Source organism: Perissodus microlepis, chromosome 6, assembly GCF_051167445.1.
Source record: "Perissodus microlepis isolate ML-2025 ecotype Zambia chromosome 6, ASM5116744v1, whole genome shotgun sequence".
In the NCBI taxonomy this organism is placed as follows: Eukaryota; Metazoa; Chordata; class Actinopteri; order Cichliformes; family Cichlidae; genus Perissodus; species Perissodus microlepis.
Window position 1 is genome coordinate 20,643,187 of NC_140466.1, and position 27,872 is coordinate 20,671,058.

Sequence of the window (27,872 nt, forward strand, 5' to 3'; positions counted from 1 at the left end):
TTGTATATGAAACGATAGCTGTGGAAACAGGCAACTTTATACATAACAGTTATACTGTTAACAGTTAATGTGTGAAGAGCACTCAGGTGTGCTTTCACAGGTGGGTATGAACCCCTGAAGAAAAGGTTTGCCACACCTGATGATGAGATAACAGAAAATGCAGTGCTACATTGTTATTTTCTATTCCCACTGTTCTTTCAGTGAACAGAAAGGCCTGCCTGCCGGTCATGGCACTGTCTGCGCTTTCCCTTACTATCATCTTGGCCACGGCGAAACTGTGAAGGCCACTGTCACAGGTATTTAGAAATTGCTCCTGAGATGGACGGGGAAATCTCTGTAACAAGATATTATGGGTAACACAGACTCGCTAAGACTGGGCTAGAGGTCAGTTAATCGTCTCTGCTCCTCAAGCACTATTGTAGCCTCTGCAAATCGCAGCAGGCTGATTGATGTGCAGTTGTTGTCCCTGTACTTTATTGGTATTTGTTTTGTTTGCTTTTGTTAGAAAGCAGACATAATCCCGACTTTCAACAATGAGACTCTCTAAGGGACGTGAAACCTGAAGACTGGTATCAATGTCAACTGAATAGCCGTTATCATGTTTTTTTTCTGCGAGGCTTCTGTTATTTACCTGCTTTGGTAATGCATTTAGTAGACATGGTCAAGATGACCTGCTGACATTCAAACTGAGCATGGAATGGAGACGTAAGGTGATTTAAGAGACTTTGAACGTTGCATGGTTGTTGGTACCAAACGGGCTGATCTGAGTATTTCATGGCCTCGATTTCTGCTGCGGCATTCAGATTGTAGTGTCAGAATTTGGTGCAAACCACATGGATTCATCCTTCATTGAATAAACAGGTCAGGCTGCTGGTGGTGTGATGGTGTTGGCGATAATTTCCAGGAACACTTTTGGCCCTTTAGTGCCAACTATGCACTAAAGCACAGGAAGTATTTTTGCTGACCATTTCCGTCTGTTTATGACCAGTGTACTCACTGACAGGTCTGAAGTGTACTGTACAATATAAAGCGCCTTGAGGCGACTGTTGTTGTGATTTGGCTCTATATAAATACAATTGAATTGAATTGAATATCTGCTCCCAGGAGGATATTTGACATGTCACAAAGCTTACATAATCTGAAACGAGCTTCACTGTACTCAAAAGGCTCTCACAGTCAACAAATCTCAATCTTGTAGAGCACCTTTGTGATGTGGTGGTACAGGAGATTCACATCGTGGACGTGCAGCAGCTAAATATGGACCAAAATATCTGAGGAATGTTTCCAGCACCATGCTGAATCTGTGCCATAAATAATTAAAGCAGTTCTGAAGGGAAGGGGGGGTTGAACATATGACAGCATATGATATAACTGCTAACACGTATATGTTCAACAAAAAGCTCATACGAATGTTTTTTTGGAAATTAAAAAAATTTGCGCTGTAAGATAAAAAGTAATAAAGTTAAATATATGGTGTGTGTAAATGCATACAAAGCCATTAATCAATTAAAATGAATGGTTTCCTTTTATGATAATAAACTGCAGTGAATTTCTCCTGCTAGCCAGGATCAGCAAATCGAAGACACCCGTTTGCATGCTGAATTAGTTAAAAGGTAATTTTAAGTAATTCAGAGTTTATGGATTATCCAATTAGCTTTTAACTTTGCAGGAAAAGAAATCACACCATCATTAATCATGCAAGAACTGTTTCCACATATTAATATCAGTTTTGAGAGCAGTTCCATTTCTTTCTTTCTTTTAAAAAAAATCTTTCTTTTTATATCTTTGGAACAAAAATGGTTGTCTGTAACCTACCAAGATCTAATTATGTCCTTATTTACTGGACTTCCAGCATAATGGGGACAAAAATGACTTCCAGAAACATTGATTCCACATATCTCCTAAACACATCAAATGAGATTAGAGGGGAAGATGGCAGGTGTGCCTTTGCTGATGACCCCCTGGGATTGGTCCTCTTTTAAATAACCACTCACTTCTGTCAAATAACCATTTGTCAGACCTGCTCTTGCTTGTTTGGCAACTTGGAAGTATGACAGTGATTTAAAAAAAGAAGAAGAAGAAGAAAAAGTAAAAGTAGAAAGGATTATAAAGTCGTCATAGATTATAAGAATATAAGGTAACACTACAAATGAAACAGGTAGTAAGTTAGTTCACAGTAAGAGTATTAACTCAATATGTGTTAATATGCATTAACCTGTGGATGAAATCTGTTTGTCTAAGTGCAGCCTTGTGAATTTAAGCTGTTCCAGACATAACTCTGGGGAGCTACAGTTTGGTTTTTGACACATGTGGCTGTGCGGTGGGCATGCATTTAAGTGACAGCAAAGAGATGCAACAGGTTAGGTAGTTAAATACCCTTCAGCCAGGATGATCACTGTTTGACAGACAGCCTTATTACCATAACCTAGTGAGTTCTTTGGATAATAACTGAGAGGCAGAGACCTGGGGTGATTAGGAAATTAGAACGATAATTGTCTGACTGCTTGAGCTTCCTCTAAAAGCTTCATTTGACATGTCGTTTGCTCACTGGCCTTAATGACTTTAACTCCATGGGATCTCATGGGAAAAAAGTGCCTTAAGAGCACTTAGATGTTTTGGAATCAGAGGGGAATGTTGTTTTTTTAAAAAGCAAAGACACTTAAAAGGTAATGGTTAATTAAATTAAAAAATATGTATTTTTTGAGACGAATGACCCTCCTCTGGCAGAAAAAGTATGATGTACAAATTAGTTTTTTTTTCTAAAGTTTTTTAGATCACAAGGTCAAAGGAGAAACGTTCAATATTCCCGAGCATCACAGATAAATTGAAGTATTAGAAACTGTCAGCTTCCCCCACAGCTTACTGTAGTTCCACAATCACAGGCCACTTCAAGAGAGCCTTGGCACTGCTCCAGCTACCATCGCCCAGCCTGGGGAGCATCCTCGTTGGCTTTCTTATGTTACCTTACTGTATGATTTATGACTCTGTCTGTGTGCATCTGCTACATTAATAAACATTCAGACACACACTTATAATTTAACTGAGTTTTGAATACATGCTGTACCCAGAGCCCGAGAATCAGGAGCGTCACAGCCGAAGATCATAATAGAGGACACCGCTTTAGTGTTTGTATTTTTTATTTTATTTTTATTTTTGGACCTGTTAAGCGACTCATATGGGTTTTTGTTTGTCCAAAGACCTTCAGTCGATACTTGAATGTGCCTGAAAAAAAAAAAAAAAAAGCTTTAGTCATACCGTTTTATGATGCGGTGTTTCGGAGGTTGTCATAGTAACGTTACCTTGATGTTAACAATGGATGGAGTTACTTTTGTACTTCTGTCTCCAGACATGCCATGGCAGATATGTGTGAGCCAGGAATAGCAGACTGGAACTGCGGTGAATTGAGGCATCACTTTTTTCTGCGAATCTGTGAAGGCAGCAAACAGAAAACCAATGAGATATCAAGTAGTGCAAACCCGGGGGAACAAATTACACTTGCAATGAGTCAGGTGTAGAGTTACCGAAGATGGAAAGTTGACAGCTTGAATGATATAAACATTCAGAAAACATGCATTTGAATATGAGTTTCAGGCATATTTTAAGGGCGGATTGCCCACAGAGAAATAAATTTGTTAATATTATGTAAAAATGTTGATCATACTGAAAGTTGTTATTTCTTTTCCCTAATCAAGTTGATTATATGCAGAACCTTGATATTCCCCCTCAGGTGTAGCTGGTAATATTCAAACTTACTTGACACAATTAAACCAGCGGGATGCGCGTACAATCATTAATCAAGATGTCTTGACCACTGAGAAATAGCTTGCGTCTAAATGTGTGTGGGAAAGTAGTAAATTTCCTGTGGAAAATAGTTTTGCATCTTTAGTGCTTTTACTTCTTCTTTCCCTGAATCATTTTTGCCTTCTTTCATTGTATTTCCAAGTAAACATTATGGCTCAGAATATTCATGTATTCGAGACAAATGGAGAATAGATTCAGATTGTTGTCTGAATATTCTGAATTTCTACCATTTTGCACTTGGAATAGTTTTTGTTGTAGTTTTGAGCAGTGTTTACAGTAATTCCAGTCTTGTCCAAGCTTTAACAAACATGTGCATGTGCTCCATACAGGGTTCATTGTGAAAATTTAACCAGAATGGACAAAGCAAGCTTAATGGTTCATACAAACACTGTTCCTTTAACAGCATTTTAAATGGTTTTTCTTTGTCACTACACTATTTTTACTTTGATTGTCATACCTTGGTTATTAAAAGATGCTTTAGTATTTTATTTTTAAGGTCTATTAAGTTGCATATTTCCCCTTTAGAGTAAATTAGGCTACGTTATGATCCAAAGCAAAGTGTGATTGCACCGAAAAGGAAAAATTCCACTCAGCTTAACAACATATTGTACCCAAGGATCATGGGGAGACGCATCCTCTCAAAAAGTGAAATATTTTTAGTATGCACTATGTGATATGAATGAATCTTTTTTAAAAAGAAACAAAAATCAGAGGTTTACTAATTGCTAAGTCCAATAACGCTTCAAGTAATTTGTACTTAAGTGGCTATATCATAGCAAAATGGTTAAAATACTCACTCTATGACAATTTCATGAAAAATAGTTGAATATACTGTATGTTTCTGTGTACCACGTTAATACGGGGAACCAATACAGCTACTTTATGGCTCTGTAAATATGTATTTAGCTTTTCAAAATGTTTTAATAATACTTTACAAGACAAAAAAGTACCCACAACTTGTGATTTTAGTTATAATGAAAGAGTTGCCTCCAACAGAATGAGCACTATTTGGTGATTCAGTTGGCTGCAGTTGTGCGCCGCAGTGTTTGATTAAATTTCAGTTAGAACTGATCATTTTTGATTGAACATAATTACACACGGATGCATGTTCCAAATGATTCTTTTTTTACTGTGTTTTGATCTGATTACCTGCATGATAATTATGCATAAGAATTTATTTTTCACATTATGAGGTTAAAAGGCAATTTAATAAAAGTGAGTTGTTTGATGAGAAAATACTGGTTGAATTTAAATAAGTGACTTTCAGGTAGTTGAGCTTTCAAATCTGGAATCAATCTTCTGTAAAATACCAAAGCTGCGGTTTTATCTCGTCGTTATTTGATTAATGCTTTTCACATTTTAATCAAAAAATGACTTTGTCCAGATTGACTGCTAAAACAAAAAATGTTAATCCTCTCGGTTATCCAACTCTGTAGCCGTTCCTCTATCAACTGCGATGAAATGCTTTAACTTGGATTTGCATTTTTCTTCTCTCTCGTATCTTCAAGCTATATGCATACTTTTCCTCAGATGTTTTTCCATCGTCTCTTTGCACAACAGTACAGCAAATGCATCTTGTTAGACATTTTAACTCTACTAAGGTCTATTTTCTTTTCTTTTTAAAAAGATTCAGCACTATAAAGTTTAGCTTACTAAAGAATATCAAATCATGTTGAAATAATATTCAGCCAAATACATGACAATGATCAGGGTTCAACTTTTTTTGCCTCTGTACTCATGTCAGAATTGTCTGTTTGCACGGTCATAGGCTGTGAACTAATTAGTGTGCTTCTGTGCCTTCTTTCTTTTCTAAATACACTGTGTACTTAAATTTGAACAGGTACAGAAGTGTTGTCTTAAACTGAACAAAACGTGTTTAAAATTTTCTGACAATATAACTAAAGCAATAAACGTTTAGCTTTGATTGTGTGCTTGCTGGCAAAGCAAGCATGAGTATTTATAAACTGTGAAATCTGTAATCTAACACATATACAGTGCTTAAAAAATTATTAGACTACCTCTGTCAGTGCGCCCCAGGGTGGCTGTGGCTACAATGTAGCTTACCATCACCACTGTGTGAATGTGTGTGTGAATGGGTGGATGACTGGATGTGTAAAGCGCTTTGGGGTCCTTAGGGACTAGTAAAGCGCTATACAAATACAGGCCGTTTACCATTTACCTGTCATGAAAACAAGAAAATACAAATACCTCAGAAATCTGTGAAGAACCTGGTCAAATCGAGAACCCTTATTCTTAGTTATTGGGCTAATAAAAAACTGAATTCACATATTTTTATATCCTAATTTAAGCCGGTACATTGGAATTTTTTCAGAAGGCAGGAGATAATCAAGCATAAAATTCAACCACTAAAACAATTTTTCTATTCAGTAGTGTAAGTGAATAACTGTAATTTATCACCTTAATCAAAAACTAATAACCTACGTTACCATATTTTTCTACTTTTTTTCATAAAACTGTAAATCTGAATATTCATGGATAACAACGTAATTATATTTAAGCATTAAACATATCATTTTGATTAAAGACTGCACATAGTGGTAGATTAACCATTACAGAAACAATAAAAAATCATTTTGGTATATTAACCATTATTATTTAACTGTTTGTGCAGCTGCGACTCAACCCTCATATTCAGTAATGGTGTAATGAATTTGTTGTGGACTGCATATAATACTAAATTTACTAGCTAACTTCCAGTGACAACATGAAATCATATTTCTGGTAATTAACCAAGATGGCAATCAAACAATGTATTATGTATGTAAGGCCACAGGCAGTGAGGCTGGTTGGCAACCTCCTGGTAACCACCAGTCCTTCGCCTAGGAAAAAAAAAGAAAAAGAGTATTCCCTGATAGGTTATAAGTTGTTGTTGGAAGCTGACTGCTAAAGCCCCAGTCACTCAGACTTGGAGACCATTCAAGATAACATATAGGGATGACACTTGCTGTCATAATTGCTTTTATTGCTAGCAGATATCAGAAGTCTGCAAACACTCCCTGGCTATTCACTAACTGGTAGTGAAACTGTGAAGAGTTTAATGCAAACTCAAAATTGTGACCATTCACCTTCAAAGTAAAAGCGCTGCCTTTTGAAATAAATTCGTTTCAGATTTAAGGCACAGCTTTTACTTTGATTGCAAACATTCCCCTTTCTGGTTTGTGTCAGATTTTCTCAAGTTTCCTTAGCACTGATTCTTTGTATATATGTTGGTGTCTTCCATGCAAATTATAGGCAATTGTGACAATATGCTAATAACCAAAGCAATCACGAGGAGGGTTTTCCAGATTTTACCCAGCGACAGCTAACAAACACTTGCAAGGTGGGCAGGGAATACACCTGTTTCCCTAGCGCTTTGGGGTCCTTAGGGACTAGTAAAGCGCTATACAAATACAGGCCATTTACCATTTAGTGACCAGATTTTACAGTGGTCTCTTGGCCTTTCTAATGGAAACCTAAAGTATTTCCACTTAACATGCCACGCATGTACATGAACCTGAAGTGTAAACATAAGGAATTTGACAAAAAGTGTATGAACATTGTGCAACTGTCTTTCAAATGAAGGTGTCAGAAGTCTGTTGGACTACATCATGCAGAAGCTACATGACTGACGAAATGTTATTGGATACCTATTGAACTAGCCAAGAAATCAAGAGTTTCCATATTGGAATGTAGAATTTCTTAAACAGATGGGGACGGTGAAAAAGTATTGCTGTATGGGTATAATATGGAAATTCCTTCACATTCATGTACTAATTTTTGTAGTAGCTGACAATTTGTAGTGTAATGGCCTGTATTTATATAGCGCTTTACTAGTCCCTAAGGACCCCAAAGCGCTTTACATATCCAGTCATCCACCCATTCACACACACATTCACACACTGGTGATGGCAAGCTACATTGTAGCCACAGCCACCCTGGGGCGCACTGACAGAGGCGAGGCTGCCGGACACTGGCGCTAGGGCTGGGTATCGTCACTGATTTCTCGAATCGATTCAATTCCGATTCACAAGGTTGTGAATCGATTTGATCCACGATTCGATTTAATTCGTTTCGATTCGATCCGATTCGATCCGATTCGATTTGAATCTGGGAAATTTTGACAGCCAGAAATATTATAATTCAGATCAGTACATTTACATATTTTTGTATCTATAAAAAGGAAGCTGACACACGCAAGACTTTATCAAAGGTGAAAGCATCACAGCAGATGCCTTTGTGTCAAAGTAGCTGAGGATAAAACACAGAAAAACATGAAGGCGATTTTCCTGGCCTGGGATTTTATAAAAATATTCTGCAGTACATGAAAAACGAAAGAAAACCATTAATCAACACATGAACATTACCTCTGAAGTTACAGCGGTTTTATTAGAGACACAGGTAAGCGTTTTGCATTTTGCATAATTTTAAAAAGTTTAAATTTGTTCAGTATTGAACGGCAGAAATTAGGTTTTCTTTTCGGAAGTATATAAAACGAAAAAAAAACGTCAGCCGACAGTGCTGTAAACAACGGTAGACTTGTGTGTAACAAGCGAGCGAATAATGAAGAAAACTGATTTTTAGACGGGAAACTGCTGTTGAAGTACAGAGAGAGAGAGAGAGAGAGCTGTGCATCGTGGTCGAAGCAAAACAGTAAAAGTAAGAGTGAATTATGTGAAGCGTAGTTTGGATCTTCTTTTGCTGCTGGTTCGGTCAATATTGTTTGGAGAGACATCAAACTAACAGCTTTAGAATCCGCGCATAAAGGGAACACAAAGCGCGGACCCGCCGACAGATCAGAATCAGCGAGCTGTCGGCTTTCAGCCCCGACTGTGAGAAAGGCGACATCTAACTGATTCTGATCCGCGGGTTTTGTCTTTGTGCAGAATCCGTGTTCCTGCTCTCATTTACTGTCTTAGCTGTTTGGTGGTTGTTGAAATTTTGTGAGATTTCACCAGAGATTCTGGCATTTCGGGCAAAATAAATTTATATTAAAAAATCGATTCAGATTTTAATGAATCGATTTTACGTTATCCAAGCCAGAATCGATTTTAATCGATAAATCGATTATAAAAACCCACCCCTAACTGGCGCCACCAGGCCCTCTGACCACCACCAGTAGGCAACAGGTAAAGTGTCTTGCCCAAGGACACAACGACCGAGACTGTCCAAGCTGGGGCTCGAACCGGCAACCTTCCGATTACAAGGCAAACTCCCAACTCTTGAGCCACGATCGCCCCTGTAAGTGTTACCGTAAGTGTGCCAGCGACTGATACTTATCACAGTCTTTATCAAGCTGTTTTAGTTGGCATCCACTGTGGGACAATATAAGGGACTCTTTCTGAGTCAGACACACTTCATTAGGGTAATCGATCACAGAGTGGGTTATGACTAATGTCCCTCATGGGCCACTGTGGGTAGAGCTTTGTCAACCACCATAATAATCAACTACACAACCCTTGAACTATAATGTGGCATCTAGAGGCATTTCAGTGGTATCTTCAGGACTTTGTTGAACTTCTATCTCAGAAAAAGCAGTTGCCATCAAATACTGGAATGTTCTGGAAGGCACATTTGACAAAGGCTGATGTGGCATGTGCCCTCTCTTCAGTTCATGCCCTAAAGTGGGGTCAAACAGATAGCCTCGCTGTCAGTGGGGCAAATATAAGGTTCCCTCCGGTCTTGATATACTGTCAAATGCAATGGTACATTCACATAGAATTACAGACTTTAAGAGACTGGTGTATAATTAACTAAAGAAAAAAAGAACTCTTCTTTTATAAAACTTGCAGTAAGGACTCTCTGACTGCTCTGTATAAAAATGCTGCTGTATTATCCTCTATATCTTTCCAGACCTTTTAGAAACCAGAAGGCATTAGGAGCCAACACTTGTCAGCAGTGTTATAGGAGTTTAACATGACTACGTCATAAGAGGAATTAAAGGAAACATTTTACCAAGCATGATGCCAAGATTCTTCTTCAAGGAAGTGTGAAACCTTTAAAGATTTTGACATATCACTCTGATAGGTTCCTGAATGCAGTACCAGAAAGACACAAAATCTCCTCTGTGTTCTGGTAGCTTTTTGAATTTCCTGATGAAACAAATATTGTATCTGGATGATTTTAAGTTTGCAGTTTTTGATTGTGTTCTAATACTTTTTAATTAATATTTATTTATAATTGTGCGCACTTGTATAAAGATTTTTCACTTACACGATGGTTTTGGGCTTTGAAGCAAAGCAGTACAACAGGGTAAGTGATTATTAGGTAAAAGGGGGGAAGAAAAGTGTAACACTGAAACTCACTAAGGGACTAGGGACTATCAGTCACATTTGTGAGTTTCTGGAAGATGACTTTAGCCATTGCCAATTACCTTGAAATCCTCCCAGCCTTTGTCAGTCCAGCATTTGCTGCTATTTCTGCTCTGCCTATTCCCAACTCCCAGTGATAATTGCAACCTGACACCATGTGTGGAATAACAATTCACTGGAGTCCTCGGGGAATGTTCTCAGTTTCCATTCATGTTATTTTCTTCTTTGCATCTTTTCATGTTGAGACCTTCACTGTATAGGGCTTTGTTGCATTTCTTGCCTCTCATTTTACAGCTCTAATTTCTGATATGAATGTCAGCATAATAAGAAGTGAGATGAAGGAATATGGAGTGTTTTTCCTGTATAAAGTTGATTAACCTAATCTGAAGTACCAGATGTAGCAGCAACCTTTGATAATAGTGAAATTTTCAAAGATATAATAGCGGCATTGTCAGACAAATAGTTCTGTGTGCCATACAGGGTTTATTTTTTCCAAATAAATGAACACATCTCCCCTCGAGAAATGAGACTTAGATTCAAGTGTTTTTGTTTATGTTTCACTCAGAGTCAGATGACATTTAAAAAAGAATTTGACTATGCTTCCAATCCAGATATAGATCGGGATATCACAAAACGCTGATGCAGTTAGCTTCGTAAACAACACCTCAAAAACTAAACAAAAAGTAAAGAAGAAGAGAGAAACTAAGAATAGAACCATCCAGATTTCAATGAAATACAGGAAGCTCATCCGTAACTCAGCATTCCCTATCAGTTTTCCACTTGACATGTCACTCTATCCCAGTGTCAGACTGGTTTGGAGTGACTGAAAAGTGCATCTTTGCTCTTTGCTGTAACCGAACACTGGTCATCTATACCATAGAGTCACATTTAATTACATCAGAGCTATTTAAAGCTTAGATGATGCATAAAAGCAACTCTGAGTTTTATGCAGACCCAAAGCACCTTAGGCCTTTCTCCTCGTTACCTCCTCAGTAGCCTCAGCAAGTCTTATGCTCAGAGAAATGTGGGTGGGGTATTGTTTTAAATTTATGAACTCGAGCTACCCTGTGTTAGATATTCTTTATGCATTCTTGGTTTTGCCTGACTTAGTCATGGTGGCTGATTGTTGCTGGAGTGATGGCAGCCCATCCAGAATTTGAGGCTTTTTGAGGGGATACTTCCCTTTCATGAGAGAAATGCAGCTTCATTTTATTTGTTTATTTATTTCTCAATATTTGAAAAACCTTTTATGAACAAAGGCCTAAATTTGTTGTAAACTTTCATGAAATTTGATGCTGTGCTTGATGTAAAATATTTCCTTTGTATTTAGATAAACACGATTTAATCAGAACAGTGGCTGGTCAGTGTGCTGCTCTTTGTCTTCTTCTTTTCAACTTACTCCATCCCGATCTTGTGCCCCAGGGACTGTGTCAAAGACACTAGTCTGTGATTAAAAGCTGAACTGCCATTTGTCATTGGGTACAGTTTCTGGAACCGGTCATCCAGTGGTGAGTCATTTATCCGTTTTGCCTGGATTACTGTCCTGACCTTCTACATTTCTGACCTACAGAACAAGATCATCCTGGACCCTCTGACATTCAGTGAGGCTCGTTTCCGTCCGTCTCTGGAGGAGCGCTTAGAGAGCATCATCAGTGGCGCTGCATTAATGGCTGACTCTTCATGCACACGCGATGACCGCCGTGAACGGATCGTGGCTGAATGCAACGCCGTTCGACAGGCCCTTCAAGACTTGTTGAGCGAGTACATGAACAATGTGAGTTTTTCTCTTATTGCTTTATTTTCACAACTGAATTGCAACTGCGTTCATTAGTGTGTGCGCACCTGTTTCACATACATCAGTGAAAACCTCCGTGCTAATAAAAACAGGCCTTGTTATTAATCTTTGGCTTTTCTTGGTAAAGCTGACATTTTATTTAGAAGTAAACACTTCTCTCTATTTCTGGAGATATTTCTTGCATAAATCTCTCTGTCCTGAAGGAGGGATGTATTCTTTGTTGCTATTCCATTTTTCTCTGTTGAAGAGGTTTAATGGACTTTTTCCTTGTTTGATTTGAGGGCCTAGGGATAGAGGTCTTGCAAGGTGTACACCTTGTAAAGCCCCCTTATAGCTGTACACCTTATATAGCCTAAAGCCCCCTTTGGGCTATAAAAATAAAATTGAAGTGCCTTGATGGTAAATGAAGGCAACAGCCTGTATATCTCTATATTTCTGGGCAGTCCAAAGACTGCTGCAAGCTACGTTAACAGTATGTTGGCAATATTCTTACCTTCAATTGCTCTTTGCCCATCCCTCATGCCTTTGGTGCTTTCATTCCCAGAGCATTGCAAGTAGACTCAAAGGTGAGAGGAGATGAGACTATGCGAGGCGAGGTGTGGGTGAAAGTCTGCTCTTTGACGTGCTGAGAATAGATGACTTGAGGATCAGGTCTATTTTCAGCACATATCACTCTTTTGATAACTTTGCATTTCCATCAGGTAATGGAAAGTGACTAAATGACAGAAATGCACAACTGCATGTTTACGAGTGATGAAACTATCATCGCTTTCAGGATTTGTACCTAAATATAGTTAAAAGTAATGAAAATCATGGCTCAATCGCCCTAGAGTAAAAATAGGACGGCGACCTCCTTACAACTGGAATAAATGGGTGGTTGCCAGGTGATTGCATTGAAGTTTTCACATTTGGTGACTGATTGCACCCTTTTGAACCAGCAACCATGTCGCCCAAAGGTTGAGCATTCAATACCCTCAAAGAGCGACAACTAAGAAATGACTGGCAAAGGTTTGTTAATGATTGCTTTCTCATTTATATACATATAAAAAAGCAATCACTCTGTGGCAGTCTACACCAACGAGAGCAACTCAACTGTGATGGGTCTCTTTGCTGTAGGGGACTCAACTGATTGTCAGTTAGTTGTATTCTATATATGTCTATACAGAAATAAGGCTGTGAGGGTGAATGTTATTTGGCAACTTCCAGCAAGCATGTCACTATTTGTGGAGGAGTTTCAGGATTTTTGTTGCTGTTGAGGTTCTGGCTGGAGTCTGAAAACAGGCGGTGAATGTTAATTCCTGTTTAATGTGATTCTTTTTTTCTATCTGTGGAAGGCAACAGATTTTGCGGTGTATCATAATTAATCACTCATGCTATCACAAACAGATAGCATGTAATAGGCAACTTCAACCCATTCAATTTCAGGCTGACGCTGTCTTACTGCCATTTTATTTCATACTTCTTGATTTACCAAAGTCACTTTGAAAATGATGACTAAATGTAATGATCACACATCATGTCGCTGTCTTTCAAGGAACCATTGAGACTGTGAGACTGCAAGTTCGTTGCACATGATCACAGTCATAGTTTTCCCTCGTGTGACTGCAGCATTAAGAAAAGAAGCTGGGTGTACAAAAGTACTGTATTTTGGGACATATTGTATGGTGGTTGGAAAGCATATGCCCTACATCAGAGTTACTAACTGAACATATAATAATGGTCATGTATCCAACAATGTGAGACCAAAAAAGTAAGGTTTTCACAAATGTTTGCCTTTACAGCTTAAAACTAAGGGTTATGTTATGAATCTCTGAATATTTACTGTATACTGAGTGTGTAAGTCATCGGTCTGCACACTGTGGCTCTAAACCCTGAGGTTAACAGTAGTATTTTCATCCTTGGAGAAGCTCATCTGGAATTTTTCTCTCCATTTAGTGAGCCATTTCTCATGCAACACTGTGACTGGCACAACTGTTTAAAGGTTATGAGGCTGACCAAGACAATGATTAATCATCACACATATCCGATTTATATTCTTCTTCAGCCCACCCTTTTGTGCACAGTGAGCCATGTGAGCTGTGTCTACATAAGGGAAATAGTAGGTGCCCTTGGATACTCTGTCATTGACCTTGCACACATGAATAAGTTCTTGGAAGACTTTGCCATTAAATGGCAGCCCATAAGATTTTTGAAACTTTCAATGTCAAATCTATTAAATGTCTGATCTCTTTTTATCATGTTAAATCCAAGTGTGTTTTACACAGTCGAGTTATTCCTGAATCTGTCTGCAGAGCTGCATTCAGACATTCATTGTTTTTTTTCTCTCCCCCCTCCACTTTGCATTTACACTGTGCTAATTCCTGATCTGCACTCTAGCACATTCACTTTAAAATAAATGACTAAATTAAGCAACTATATTAAAGGAGCATTAGTCTCACATTTAATTTAAGGTTTGCATTAATGTGGAAAAACTTGTATGGGTGATGTAGCTTTTCTTAACATATAGTAGTGAATGTGAAATCAAGCCAAATTATATTTTAGAAATATTTGCAAACCTGTTTCCAGTCAATGATGGTTGAACGTCACTAACCCATGGCATCACAGTATCCTATCTTTGTTGGTGACTTGCTCTGCAGTCGCAAAGAGGTCTTTCTTCAGAATGCAAAGGATTTTACTGTCACTCACAAGACTTTTTCTGCGTTTCAGTGTCAGGCTTTAATCTGTTTCTTCGTCTGTATGATCACATTATTGCTACCAACTCAACAGTCACATTAAGAGCAGAACTGAAAGAAATTAAAAAGTTGTCATTCATTCTTTTTAAAAGAAGCTAATGACAGTGTAATATTGGTATTGAGATCTAATGAACTTGGCAGTCTTTGTCATAAATCATAGAGACCATATATTTGTAATTGGGACATTTACTAGGCCAGCATGACTTTTTAGATAATCCCTAGTTTGCCGAGACTGCTTGTGAGTTATTGCTGTGTTAGAAATGATGGCATTATACCCATGTGACCTACTAAAAATGGCTCTTAGAGTCAACATCGGTCATTATAGCCTACAGTCATATAACCATCTGTGAAAAAAGGCAGCTTGGGGGTTACCATTACCTAGTTATACTGCTAGTACTTAATATGATACAAGGAACAATATTCTGCCCTTTCTTTTCAGTTATTCAGAGTTAGTTTTGTGAAGCATTAGTTTCTTTTTCGAATGAAAAGCTGCAGGATTTCAAAAATGAGGTTGTAATTTAAAGTAAACGATCGTACTGCTCCTGGGAACAAGACTCTGTGAAGTTCTGGGATTCTCTGAGAAGGACTGAGAGGCTGAACATCCCATTCACTACTCTAACAATCTAGGCCAGGCTGTAATCAGTTCTCAAGGCTGTCTCCTTAAAGAAAGTGAGGAATATTTACCGTATAGAAAAACAACCAAAAATCTGCATTATTATTTAGTGTAGTTGTATTCACAGATCAGAATGCCATGTCAGTGACAATTGAGTGACTTTCATGCATGTGTTACCTGCTCAGACTGGTGCCAGTGTTTGAATCATTGTGCCCTTTGTGACCAATGAGCAGCCTGCAAGTGTCTATTGATCCCAACAGTATCGCCTTTCCTACTGTGCAGCTAATATAATATGTTTGTTGTGGCATTCGTGGTCATTGTCTAAAAACAATGGGGATCTAATAATGGTTGTTATTACATCAGAGTTCCTCTGTGGTTTTAATAGGATAATTGCAGTACAGTATGTGTCTCCTGGGTAAAATGTCCTTGAATTGATGTCTAAGCCAAAACTGTTATGTTTTTTTAGTTGTGTTTAACTATTGCCTTTGACTAATTAAAAATATTTGTAGTAAGGTTTGAAGAAAATTGAAGTAGCAGTGTGTCTCTGTTAATATCTCTGTATATGAGATATTTAGACCACTTTAAGCATGATGTGTTAATTAAACATAATGCTGTTTCCATATTGAATGAGACAGTAAATAAATCAGTAAGAAAACAGATCTATTAGCCATAAAACTGTCAACTTTAATTCTTTTTACACAGGTAGGTTTGGAAGCTGTGTGGATGGATTGCAGGGACCAGGTTAGTTCAGATTCTGGAGGCCAGACAAAGATTGCAGTGGTCTTTGCTAGACTAAAAAAAAAAGCAAATCCTAGCTGGCTGGCTCCTCTGTCTATCCCTTCCAAGTGTTTCCACTGTTGTTACATATTCTATTTCATCCACTAAATGACTTCTTCAACATGATTGACAAGTGGTCAAAATCACAGGCTGTATAAAAGATAAACGCGCTCTCTAGACAGCTCTACTGTATCTTCCTTTCATGTTAGACTGATGGAAGATTAGACACTACAGTAGCTCACTATTGCCCCTTAAGTCATCGCCTTCTGCATCTACTGTGTATCTGTGCTCAGTGAACGGCAGAGCATTTAGCTGACCAAAGGGCAGCTGACATGGACATAAATGAAAAAGAAAAGTACTGAAATCACAGCACATTTTAATCTGTAAAATAAGTATTTTAACAGTGCAGATCAAAAAACACCCTAAATTTAGAAGTGGCCACTGATCAACAAGCAGGCTTAATAAACCTTCAATCCTCCACATGTGAATATGATCAGGGGCTACTAGAAGCATCATACGTGCATCAAACTATTACATATATATATAATATACACACTGTGGTATGCCATTTAACAGTAGCGTGTACTTAAAGTTATTGTTGTCATAGTGTTGGTAGTGTTACTAGAGGCCTGGGAGCTTGAGGGTCCTGCACAGTATTTTACCTGTTCCCAGGACTCCGCTCTTCTGGACAGAGATCAGAGCTACTCGCCTAGCTTGGGCCTGCACCAAGTCCTCAGATTACTACTGGGACCACTGTTACCTTCAGCCTCCACATCTTCTCCAGCTCGTCTCTGAGCCCTTGGTGCTTCTCAATCTTCTCGTGTTCCTACTTCCTGATGTTACTGTCATTCAGTATCACAACGTCTAGTCCCACAGGATCTTAGCTCGGTCATTCTCGACCACCCTAGGTGGCGTCTCCCATTTTGACCACTGGACTTCCAGGCCATACTTGGCACAGATGTGACCAGGAACCTGGGGTCTTGCCTGGTGTGATAGACCCCAGTCTCTATGGATCTTGTACTCAGAGCTTGTTCCTGTTCTGCTCTGATTAGTGCCTCTATGCAGTCTTTAAGTCCAGCTTTGTCCAGCCACTGGTAGGATTTATAATAATAATAATAATAATAATAATAATTATTATTATTATTATTATCATCAGTGCTTTTGTTTCTCACAATGTATTGTTATACCCACAGTGATTGTCTTGTTTTATTTACACTTGAAAAAACTATAATCAAGTGAGTGTTTATGAACACTCAAGATGCCCTCTCCCCCTCTTAAGGCAAAGCAGCTTTTTGCTAAAGTAATTGTGCCTTGGTTCATTAGCCCCATGAGTTGTGTTTTAGAGGCTACAGCTGGGAGATTGTTGACAGCCCCTGGCTGTCCTAGCACAGAGCACAGAGTAAATCATAGAGACACAAAGAACAAAATGCCTCCACTTCTCTGCTCAGCATCCACAATGAGGTTAAATCAACAGCTGAGTTAAGACTGAACATTGATGACGATGTTAATTTATCTCTGCTTATAAAGTGCATTATTTAATAAAGATTGGGGCTCTTAAAAAGGTGCAAATTTGTCAAATGAATTAAATTAAAAGTGAAGCTTTGCTAAGACTTATATTAAATTTAGATTTTGATGTATTTGATTACAAAAAGCAAAAGAGTTCTCTCTAAGGAATTAACTTTCATTCCCTTGAGTAAGAAATCATCACCTGAGGCCCTTTAAAGCTCATCAACAGCCTGTTCTAGGGAAGCCATTCAGTAGTCTTTCATGCATGGCATTAGACTCAGAATTTAAGCACATGACCGAGCAACACTGATCAAACAGTTGAAATTTTTGAAGGTAATCAATGCATTTGTAAAAGGCAGAGGCAGGTATGTGAATCTGCCACATATAACCTATATAGACCATAAATATCAAACACTATTATATTTATGTTATATTGTAAGATTTGTAAGAATTACAGAGTTGTGATTTACTAAATAAAATTGTTCTTATTTTTCTCATGTAAAATAATTAAGTGTTAGGAATTAAGTATAAATGAAAAAGCGTTATTTGTTTCAGAGCCGTATTAAAACAGGCCACTTTCCATGACTGATTATATGAACCTATACCATAAGGCAGTAACATTCATTGCTTGGAATGGAAAAATCTTTTTTTTTTTTTTTTTCAGATGGCATGTCAGATGGCAGGTAGAGATCAGCAACAGGCAGGGTCCAAAAAGATGCAGGAGGCCACAAATGGCATTCAAGGTTACAGAGCTACAAGAAACAGTTGGTGCAGGCCAAGGGAAAATGGCGATCCATGTGGGTGTGGGAAATCAGGTGACCTGGAAAGGCAGGAAGGCTCAGGGTTACCACAGGGCAGATGGAAGTGGCTGAATATGACAAGACAGTCAGTCAGGGAGGGAAAAAGAAACAAGTAACTGAATGCAAACCTGAACTGTAGCTTTAGGTTCGATTTGCCTTACACGTTCGCTAAGTTGAGTCAAACATATATAAATAAAAACAGCTTCTAGTGGCAGCTGGCAGCACTTTGACACCATAGGATCTGTGAGTCAGCACATTAAAGCAGCTTCACATATAACAGATTCAGTTTTAAGGTGACAACAAGTCAGAAGTCTGTGGATAAGTTTGGTTTGTAGGTGACCACACTTTTTATTGTGTGTGTGTGTGTATATATATATACATATAAACAAATAAGGAGCACTTGTACATCAAAAGTTTCTTGGTTCGCAAAGACTTTATTTTCATGATGAAACAAACGCCTAATGGAACAAAAGCCACCCACCTTGAAGCTGCTCCTGGCGGTGTAGTGTTTCCTTTTGTTCAAAGTTTGTTGAAGTAATGTAAACATCCAGTTGCCTTTATGTTTCCTCCTCCTTTTCATACAATCTCCCACGTATTGCCTCTGCCTCACAACACACAAATTTTTATTGGAAGCTTCAACCACAGCACAAGGTTAATCAATGTGGTAGCTGGCAATAAATTAGGTTCAAGTGACAGGAGAATGTCCATACCTGTCTCAGCTGCTGGTGATCTGTGATTGGTGACAGCAGGCCCGGCTCCCTTGCTGGTGCTGAATCATCAGGAGCAGCTGATTTAGTTACGGCAGCTCAGACAGGGCCAATCTATCAATTGATCTGGGGAGTAATGCATTGCCAGCCTGGGTCAAGGGAGCCTGGGCAGAATATAGCCATAGCTAGAAGCCATGGCAGGTGAAAAGGGGGCAACTCGACAAAACGGTGAGCGGCAGAGAGAAGGATTTAGGGAGTGTGATAGCAAGAACACAAATGTCACAGTTAGCTGGATGTGGCACATAAAACTAAACGGGAGATGTGAGGTAGGACGATCATTAATGTGAGACTGATGGCCGTCTTGCTCATGCGGCTCCGCCGGGAGTTGCCATGTAGAATGCTCAGTCAACAATTGCGTAACCGATTACATACACACAGATAATATCCTTTCCTTCCTTTACCTGTCACTGTCTTAAAGTGAAGATGAGAGTGTGATAGCGTTAGAACAACGATTAAAATAAAGGGAAGACAATTTACAGATCAATGAGCGCACAAAGGTGTTTGGGGAAGGTGTGGTCACTGAGCCTCTGGGCTAAAAGCCATTAGAAAAAGAAGTGCATTTTGGAAAGTCCAAAAAAAAAACATCTTTTTTTTCTGTCTTTTTTCTGTTTTAGAGGGCACTGCCAAATACAAACTTTAATGCTTTCCTGTTTCTGCAACTGTCTATTTTCATGGATAAATGGTGCCAACAGTATTTTGCTACACTTTATCTACTGGTGATATATAAGACAGGTTTGGAAAAGAGAAAAACAAAACATTGCTGAACCCCCAAAATGGTTTCTAGTGTGTTTTTGTACCCTGTGGCCTTGTAATACTGCAGTTTCGACCTCAGACCATTTTGTCTCAGATGAAAAGTGTCAGTCTGGCTAGATGCTCGGCCATCAGCGTTGGCAACTGATGGCTGAGTAGCTCGACACTCAGCCATCAGTCCACAAACTTCCTTACAAAAAAATATGTGCTTTTGCATGTTAAGCCTTCATTTGACAGTTGGTGTGAAGAGAGACAGGAAATGGGGCAAAGAGACCAGGGGAATAACACGCACCAAATGGCTGAGGCTGCCAGGATTTGAACCTGTTCAGGGCATAAGGACCCTGACCCGACCACAGGGTCACCATTTTTAAAGTTTGTTTTCTTACTTAATGAAATCACACAGTGTGATTAAAATGAAACATGTTTCAGCAAAGTTTGTCCTTTTGCTTCTCTGAGGTGCTCTTTTTTTTCTAAAATCTTCAGCTTGCTGTAAATACAGCTGCAACAAATGCAAGGGGAGTGAATTTAGCTCAGTACACTTTAAGTCTTAATGGTGTACCAGAATTTTCCGCTGGGGGATTAGGTCAGATTTTGGGGGTTTGTTGCTTGAATATTTGTTAACTTACACTTCGTTTTTGTAGACACTGCTCTATGTACTCAACATAGCATTGGCTGTGAATTAATAGCAAACCATCGGATCTAGTACTATCACCCTGTCATGCACAGTAAACATACACAAAGTGTACATGCAGTGTAAATCGATATAATTCCTGTATGTTTTTCACAACGTTATAGCACAAAAGGAGCTGGAAAAACATTGTTCATGATGAACCCTATAGGGAACTGCACCACATTTCTATCTCTCTGTTTGCTTTTAATTTCATTAATCCTTATTTGGTCATAACACCACCAAGTCTCCCTTTTGATTTCCTCATTTTTAACAATTTAATGCCCACGTGTCTGATGACGCTACTTTATCTTCAAAGACTGTTCAGTTTTAAGCTTCTACACAAAGTACAAGAACATTATTTTGTTTCTCTCATTCTTTTTTCCTGCTTAGTATTAGTGCCTTTTCTTGTTTTGATTCTGGTTTTCTATTTAATTTTTATGATGCTACAAACACTCTGTTGCTAAATGACAAAACAATAAAATTTGGAATCTTTTATTCAAATAACAAACTCTTATGCCACCATTTCTTTACATTTGGCTATTAAATTGGGAAATGCTGCAGCTGATTGATTGAAAACATGTGCGGTCTACGTGAGGTCAATCCATGGCTGATAGTGTTCCACTGTGTGTGTTTCCTGTTACATTCTGTTTGGGGGTTTTTTGTTGTTTTTTTATACAACAAACATTCATCTGAAAATGGTCAAGTGCAATGACTGACCACTTTCAGATGGTCAGTCAGTCATTAGGTCAAAATGACCTAATGTTTAAAGAAAACCTCTCCTCAGAAATCCTGAAGAACTATTTCTAAAGATCATAAAAAAGTTACATCAGGTTCCTTGGAAGAAAAATATAAAAAAATGAGGGGTGGCTTAAGACTTTTGCACGGTACTTTCTATTAAAAAAGTTTTTAACAGAATGTTTAAAAAAACCAACATATTTTCACAGCACTACTTCAGTCATGAGCACTTTAATCAGCATGAAATTTCTGTTTAATTTCTCCCTCTCCAAGACTAACAATTAAATAACTGACTTTCCATTGTCTTAAGATCAGACGCACACCATAGCTTTTGACAATAATCAGCAGCACATAAATGTAGAGTAATTACCACACCTCTGCTGGTGATAAAATAACTTAATCTGTTACACACAGCACAGTGGGGTTTCATATAAAACCATCTGCATTCAGCACACCTGTAGAGATGTGTGCCATGAGGATCTGATTGTGCTGTGAAAGGACAGATTCATCTGATACACAGAGCTGTGCACACCAAGTACTTTAAGTTATATTATTGAGTTCATGAGTACTGTTGAAATGTTGACTTACTAGGTTGTGGACCTTTGATAAGCACCTGATTTCCTTGTTAAAACCTTGCCAGATTTTGCCATGACAGTAACTTCTCACCTATGTCCTCTTTTTACTTATTTCCTTTGTTTATTCCTTCCCTTTTTCCAATTGTCCTCTCATCACGGTCCCTTCAGACTCAGCACTTACACCACATTAGATGTCCTAGACCTAGCTATAAATCACTGGTTCCCTACAGTGTCCCATGCTCTGCCTCCCATCTGTCAACACCTAATGCGCCATACGACAAACCGCAATCCACTGTGCTCCAACAAACCACTTACTTTGAGCAACTTAGCTTTCTCAGCTGTTGAAGCCTGGCTCGAAGATGTAGCCCCTGTAGGAGACTGGCCTGAACATCTAGGTAAAAACTGTTAGTTTATTTTAAAGCCCTTAGGACACCCAGAGGACATGTTTGTGCCCACCCCTTCTTTCTGAGCTTGAGTTGGAGACAGCTGAAGCAGCTAACCCGCAGCGAATGTCGTCCATTGTGATAGCAAGGCCACCTCCCTGCAGATGGACCAAAGCTCTAAAAGAGTCCCTGCACCAAGCAGCCCACGCAGTCTAAGAAGAAGGATCTCCATCAAAAAAATAACTGTAGCACTTTGCCAAATATACAACAGAGCTATAGTTGAAGATTTGCTATGTTAATTTGTTCTGCGTTTTATATACAAAAGACAAACAATTTTGCTGAAGCTGTGAGCAGTCGCTCTTCAATCCTGTTGCACAACAAGTCATGCTTGGTTCCAGCATCATTTGTTTCACATGTTGTCTTTCTTTGCCCATTTTTGAAATTATAATATAGTGCAAAACAAATGCATATATGTATAATAAAAAGAAATAATCTTTGATGAAGAGGTGAGTCATGAAAAGGTTTTGCCTCCAAAGTGCTTTACATAAGGTATGCAATGCTTTCATTAAGGTCAGGTATATACAATGCTGACTCAGTGCAGTGCAGCTTCTGCTGATTTGGCCATGAATTTATGTTTACAACCTCCAGTCATTCCACAGACTCCCACAGGTGCTTTTTTTCTTTCAGCTTCAGACTGTGCTGGCCATCGAGGCAAACTTATATATACTTATAACTTATATTCCCTCCTGTGATGGTATTTGTTGAAATTGTGCAATTTTCCGGTTTGAGTTATTGTCCTTGGACTTAAAAGTCTTAAAAATAGTGTTTGAATTCACAGGTTTGTGTGTAAGAAATGTTTTATATTAATATTTTCCAAAAGAGACAGATGTAGAATGATGAGGATGACGTGTGATCAAAGATCACGCTGATGGTTTTTAAATACTTACTGAGCAAAATGTGATCATGTAATTGTCATAGAATAGTGAATTCAGTACTTATCATGTCTGCAGTGGCCTTCCTGTTTTTATCTGACATGACCTGTCAGCCACCCTTGTGTGCAAGGAGACATTAGACATCCATATAATGAAATAATTAATACAGATATTTTAATGCAGTTAATGAAATGTGCTATTAAAATATAAAAAAATGCACAAAATGACCTTCATACATGGATAATCCTCCTTTCTAACATATAGAAAAGCCGACATTTTATTTAAATAAACATTTAAACAAAAAGGACAAGGTGTTTTTTTTGTGTTTTTCAATATGACACAAAATGACACAAAATGAGTGACTAACACTTAAACTCATCATGAAAGTGTTTATTGAGTTCAGGACAGAGAGCTGTTTTCCTACAGACTTCTGCACGACCTTTGCACAAGTATTGCCCCTTAGTTGCGATTAAAAGAATGCAGGTTTAAGACACTTCTATGTTGGCTTCACTTTTCAGACCTTGAAGCTATTTCCATCTTTTACACTATAACTGTAGAAGTGATAATGCTTCTTTTTCGTCCTGCTCTCTCTCTTACTCTGTCTCTCTTGCGTTCTCTTTTTCAGCTGGCTTATTTGTAGTTATCACCACAGAGAGATTAGTCACATGGCATGGTGATGGTGATTGCCACACCTGAGCCAACCAGAAGACTCCTTAAATAACTCAGACTAATTAGGTTCTGGAATCAACTGACTTGAAGGGTTCCTGGGATGGCCATGAAGGACATTATAAAGCTGAGTCCACACTGGAAGCAATTTGCTGGTTGCTTTGAAGTTGATTGCCAGTTGATCGTGACATTCTGGACGCCGGTTGCTTCAATATCCCTATAATGTATTTACTACAAGATCACACTGAATGTCAATTAACAGTATCCTGTGCTCTCATTGGCAGCCACTTTTAATTGGATGCCTCGAAGCTGAAATTTTTTTATCTGGAGATCTGTTGTCAGCATTTTTTTAATGCCAGTTGCTGATGTTGTCGAATGTCTTTCACTTTCATAACGTTTAGTTGCTACGTATGCTGCAAATTGCATCATGTGTGGACACAGCTTAAGGGTAACCTCAACAGCTGAGGTGTTCTCCTTGTATTTCTGCATCTCACCAAAATATACATCTATTTCTCTTTAGGCACTGACATACTTTTTAAGCAAAGAGTTGATGGCAGCAGAAAACAAAGATCACAAGGGTGTCTAACCCCTCATGCCAAACTCCTTTTGAAAGATAAAAGATTGGCCCTTTGACTCCCCAGTCACCTGGCATGTGGTTAAATAAATAAATAAAGTTTTCCACTGATTGATCAGAGCAATTGCACATGACAGCACAATGGTGCAATAGTTAGCACTCTTGCCTCACAGACAGAAGTGTCTCTGCTCTCCTGATTGCCTGGACCTTCCTGTGTGGAGTTTGCATGTACACTTTCCATCTGATACTGTGACTTACTTTCACAGTCCAAAGAGGTGCATGTTAGGTTAATGGGTGATTGCAAGTAGGCTGTAGGTGTGGAACTGAGCGCAAATGGTTGCCTGTCTCTCTGTGTTAGCCCTGTGATAGAATTGCCTGTCCTGGGTGTTACCCACCTCATGGCCAGCGCTGTCTGGGATGGGCTTCAGCTCCCCTGTGACCTTGGATTGGATAAGCGGTTAAGAAAATAGATTGATGGATTTTGCAGTGTTTGTGAAAAGCTTGCCAAGTACAGCAATGATTGTCAAAATCTGCAAGAAAAATCTCACTGATGTAAAAGTCAATCCGACTGAATCATTAAGTCTAATGATGTCTCACTTGCGTCAGCTTCTATTCTCACACTGTTAAATAGTTTATTATATCTCCTAAAATCTTTGAAGTAATATGCATAACACCTCCTTATGCATCTGATAACAGCAAGTCCCATGATGAGACTCTTGTTCCATGTGCTTACCAATTGTGCCAATTGTAGCTATAATAGAAGCTGCATGCCGTACTCGTCATTCTAACTATTCTTTGGTCTGGGGATGGAGACGAAACAGAATCCTCTGTGGGCGGTAGCGAGCAACCAGCACATGGCTGTCTGAACGCCCTCACATCACCGTCTCCGATTGAGGTGATCGGATAAATTAGACTTTAATTGGGTTTTTAGGCTAAGTCATATTAGGAGATGAGATAGAATTATCCAGGAACATATTAATGTAATAAAAAGCTCTCAGTTCTGGCAGGTCTATTGCATTAGAAAGCTGCCAGCCATTCTGTCTTCCCCCTCCCTCCAGTGCCATTTCCCCTGAAGGGCTTGGTGCTTTGAGCAGTGCTAACATGATTGACATTGATAGCTGGATCAAACTATAGAATCAACCATAATATCATTAAGTGAGCAGAGATGGAAGCAAAGACCTAAGTTCTAACTGTATTAGCTGATACATATGTTAGGGTTATGGATTCAGTCAGCTAATTGCATTAGGAATTCATGCTTGCAAGTCGCAATTTGAAAATTAAAAAAGTATACCTGCCTGTGTGTGTGTGTGTGTGTGTGATTTGTGCTGCCGCTGGTGTGTGTACAAAGCTATGTGCAGGTGTAAATGTGAAATGATGTGTGCAAAATAGATTGTGTTGGTATTCGCTTGCTTTTTATATTATTATATCAGGTGTTATTGTCAATCCTAATGTCCTTTTAGAGAACAGACAATCCCTTATTTTATGTAAATAGACTGAGACCTCGACTAGTCTCACTATCTGTCAACAGCTGTTTCTGAGGAAAACAGGATTAGCCACGAAGGGGTATCTACATGTAGCACCGAGCAGTAATGTATTCTATTTCAATAACTGGGATGTTATTCCCACTAACACTGCCAAATACTTTGGTATTAGTGAACACAATTGATGAAATCCCCCACTTGCTTCATCATACATCCTGCTATTAGTTCCAGGAAACTGATTTATTGTGTCCATGGTGACCCTTTTACTGCCAAGCTCATATGCTTACTCTAAGTATATCCCATCCATAATCCAAAGAGCTTCTTTGTGATACTGTACAACCTCTAAACAGATGCCATCAACCTTTTCAGCATGTTTTGTAACCTTTTTATAATGTATATACAAGTTTTCAGGTGCCTCCAAATTCCACGATGATAATTGTTTTTTTTTCCCGAACTTGTTTCTTTGTGACTCAACGAAGGAATTATTGGAGGTTAGAATGACATGAATGAGCGAAATACGAGATAGGAGGCAACATGAGTGAAATGTTTTATAGGTAAGGAATCTTCATATGAGATACATGGGTTAAAAAGAAACCCCAAACTTTTGGCTTTTCCCTAGAGGTCACCACAGCAGGTAGCTCCGCATGTTTGATTTAGCAGATTTTATTTTTTATTTTTTTAAATGCCGGAAGCCCTTCCTGATGAAATATGTGGCAAAATAAATTCCGCATGAGCGAGATCAGCAGCGTGCACTGAGTATAAATTAAGCGCTGCACTTGAAACTTTACTCTTGAAATACTCTAGAAAATTTGCAAACATAGCAGTGGAAAAATACATACAAAAAACAGGTGACTAAAACAAAACAAATACTCTTTGTTACTACTCATGGCGGTTAATGGAACTGGAGTCTTCATTATGTTGCCTGCATTTGTGCACAGTTATACTGAGGTAATGTCTGCAAACTAGTATTGATAAAAAAAAGTCACAAGGCATAGTGTCATATACTACTTTATTATGTTGCACTCTTACATGTACTGTCATGTTTTCTGCACAACAGCTGGGAGACCAGTGTATACCTGTTACCAGTGTATGAGTATAATGATAACAGCTAATGTCAGTTACCTTTACGTGATTAACTGATGACTATCAGTAAGTTTAGTAATCAATACAATTTCACATCATACATAAACTAATATAATAGATCATGCCAGCTCATGGAGGAATATGACAAGTAGCCAACTAGGATATACACTCTCATGTGATTATACAGGTATCATTTTGTTAGCCTGCTTGCTGAAACTTACCTAAACTTAAGTAAACCAAACTTAACTATGCTGCTTGTTTCTGTAAGTACTTTAAAAGTAGTCAGAAGAGGCGGAAATGTGGATGAATTAGCCGACCTTATCCATTCAAGACAGCAGTATATTATATTTTAATGCTGTGTTCTGCTTTAATGCCTTGGCTCCTGGTCATTTGGATTTTAGTTTTATGGATAGCACCAAGGCAGAATACCCAAACCACCCTCTGTGTAAAGCAATGATCCCTGCCACACTTAATCCATCGAGGGTCCTAAAATCCAGGACCCAAATGATCTGCTGCCAGCATCAATGTTTCAGACATCACGGGACACTATCAGAGGTCCCTTGCTCCAGTGGGTCAGAGCTGTTTTGGCAGGGCCACACAACAGCCACACAATATTAAGGAGGTGGTTTTAATATTGTGACTGATCGCTGTATATCATATTGATTCTTGGTCAACTTCTCCTTTTTATTTCATCGTTACTCAGCAGCAGAGTCAAATTTCATTACACCCTCTGGATCCATATAACAGCACAAACTCATCTTTGTGTCACTAATAAAGCGATTACTTAGATCGAGAAAGGTCTAAAATGCTTTTTCATGGCTTCTGGGTGATAATTCCCTAAAATATTGGAAAAATATGAGTGGCTATAGTGTCAGGGAAGAATGAGAGGGAGTTGTGCAGTTGGGGGAGGCTATATAGCTTACT

At 38.6% G+C, this 27,872-nt stretch overlaps 1 protein-coding gene across 1 annotated transcript in view; it reads left to right on the plus strand.

Annotated features, from left to right (window-relative positions):
• The window catches only part of ctnna2 (catenin (cadherin-associated protein), alpha 2), a 332,764-nt gene that overhangs the window by 83,117 nt on the left and 221,775 nt on the right, over positions 1 to 27,872 (plus strand). Inside the window, exon 7 of the mRNA XM_084931407.1 lies at positions 11,680 to 11,883. Coding sequence (XP_084787533.1) covers positions 11,680 to 11,883 — 204 coding nt within the window. The remainder of the gene's footprint in view (positions 1 to 11,679; positions 11,884 to 27,872) is intronic.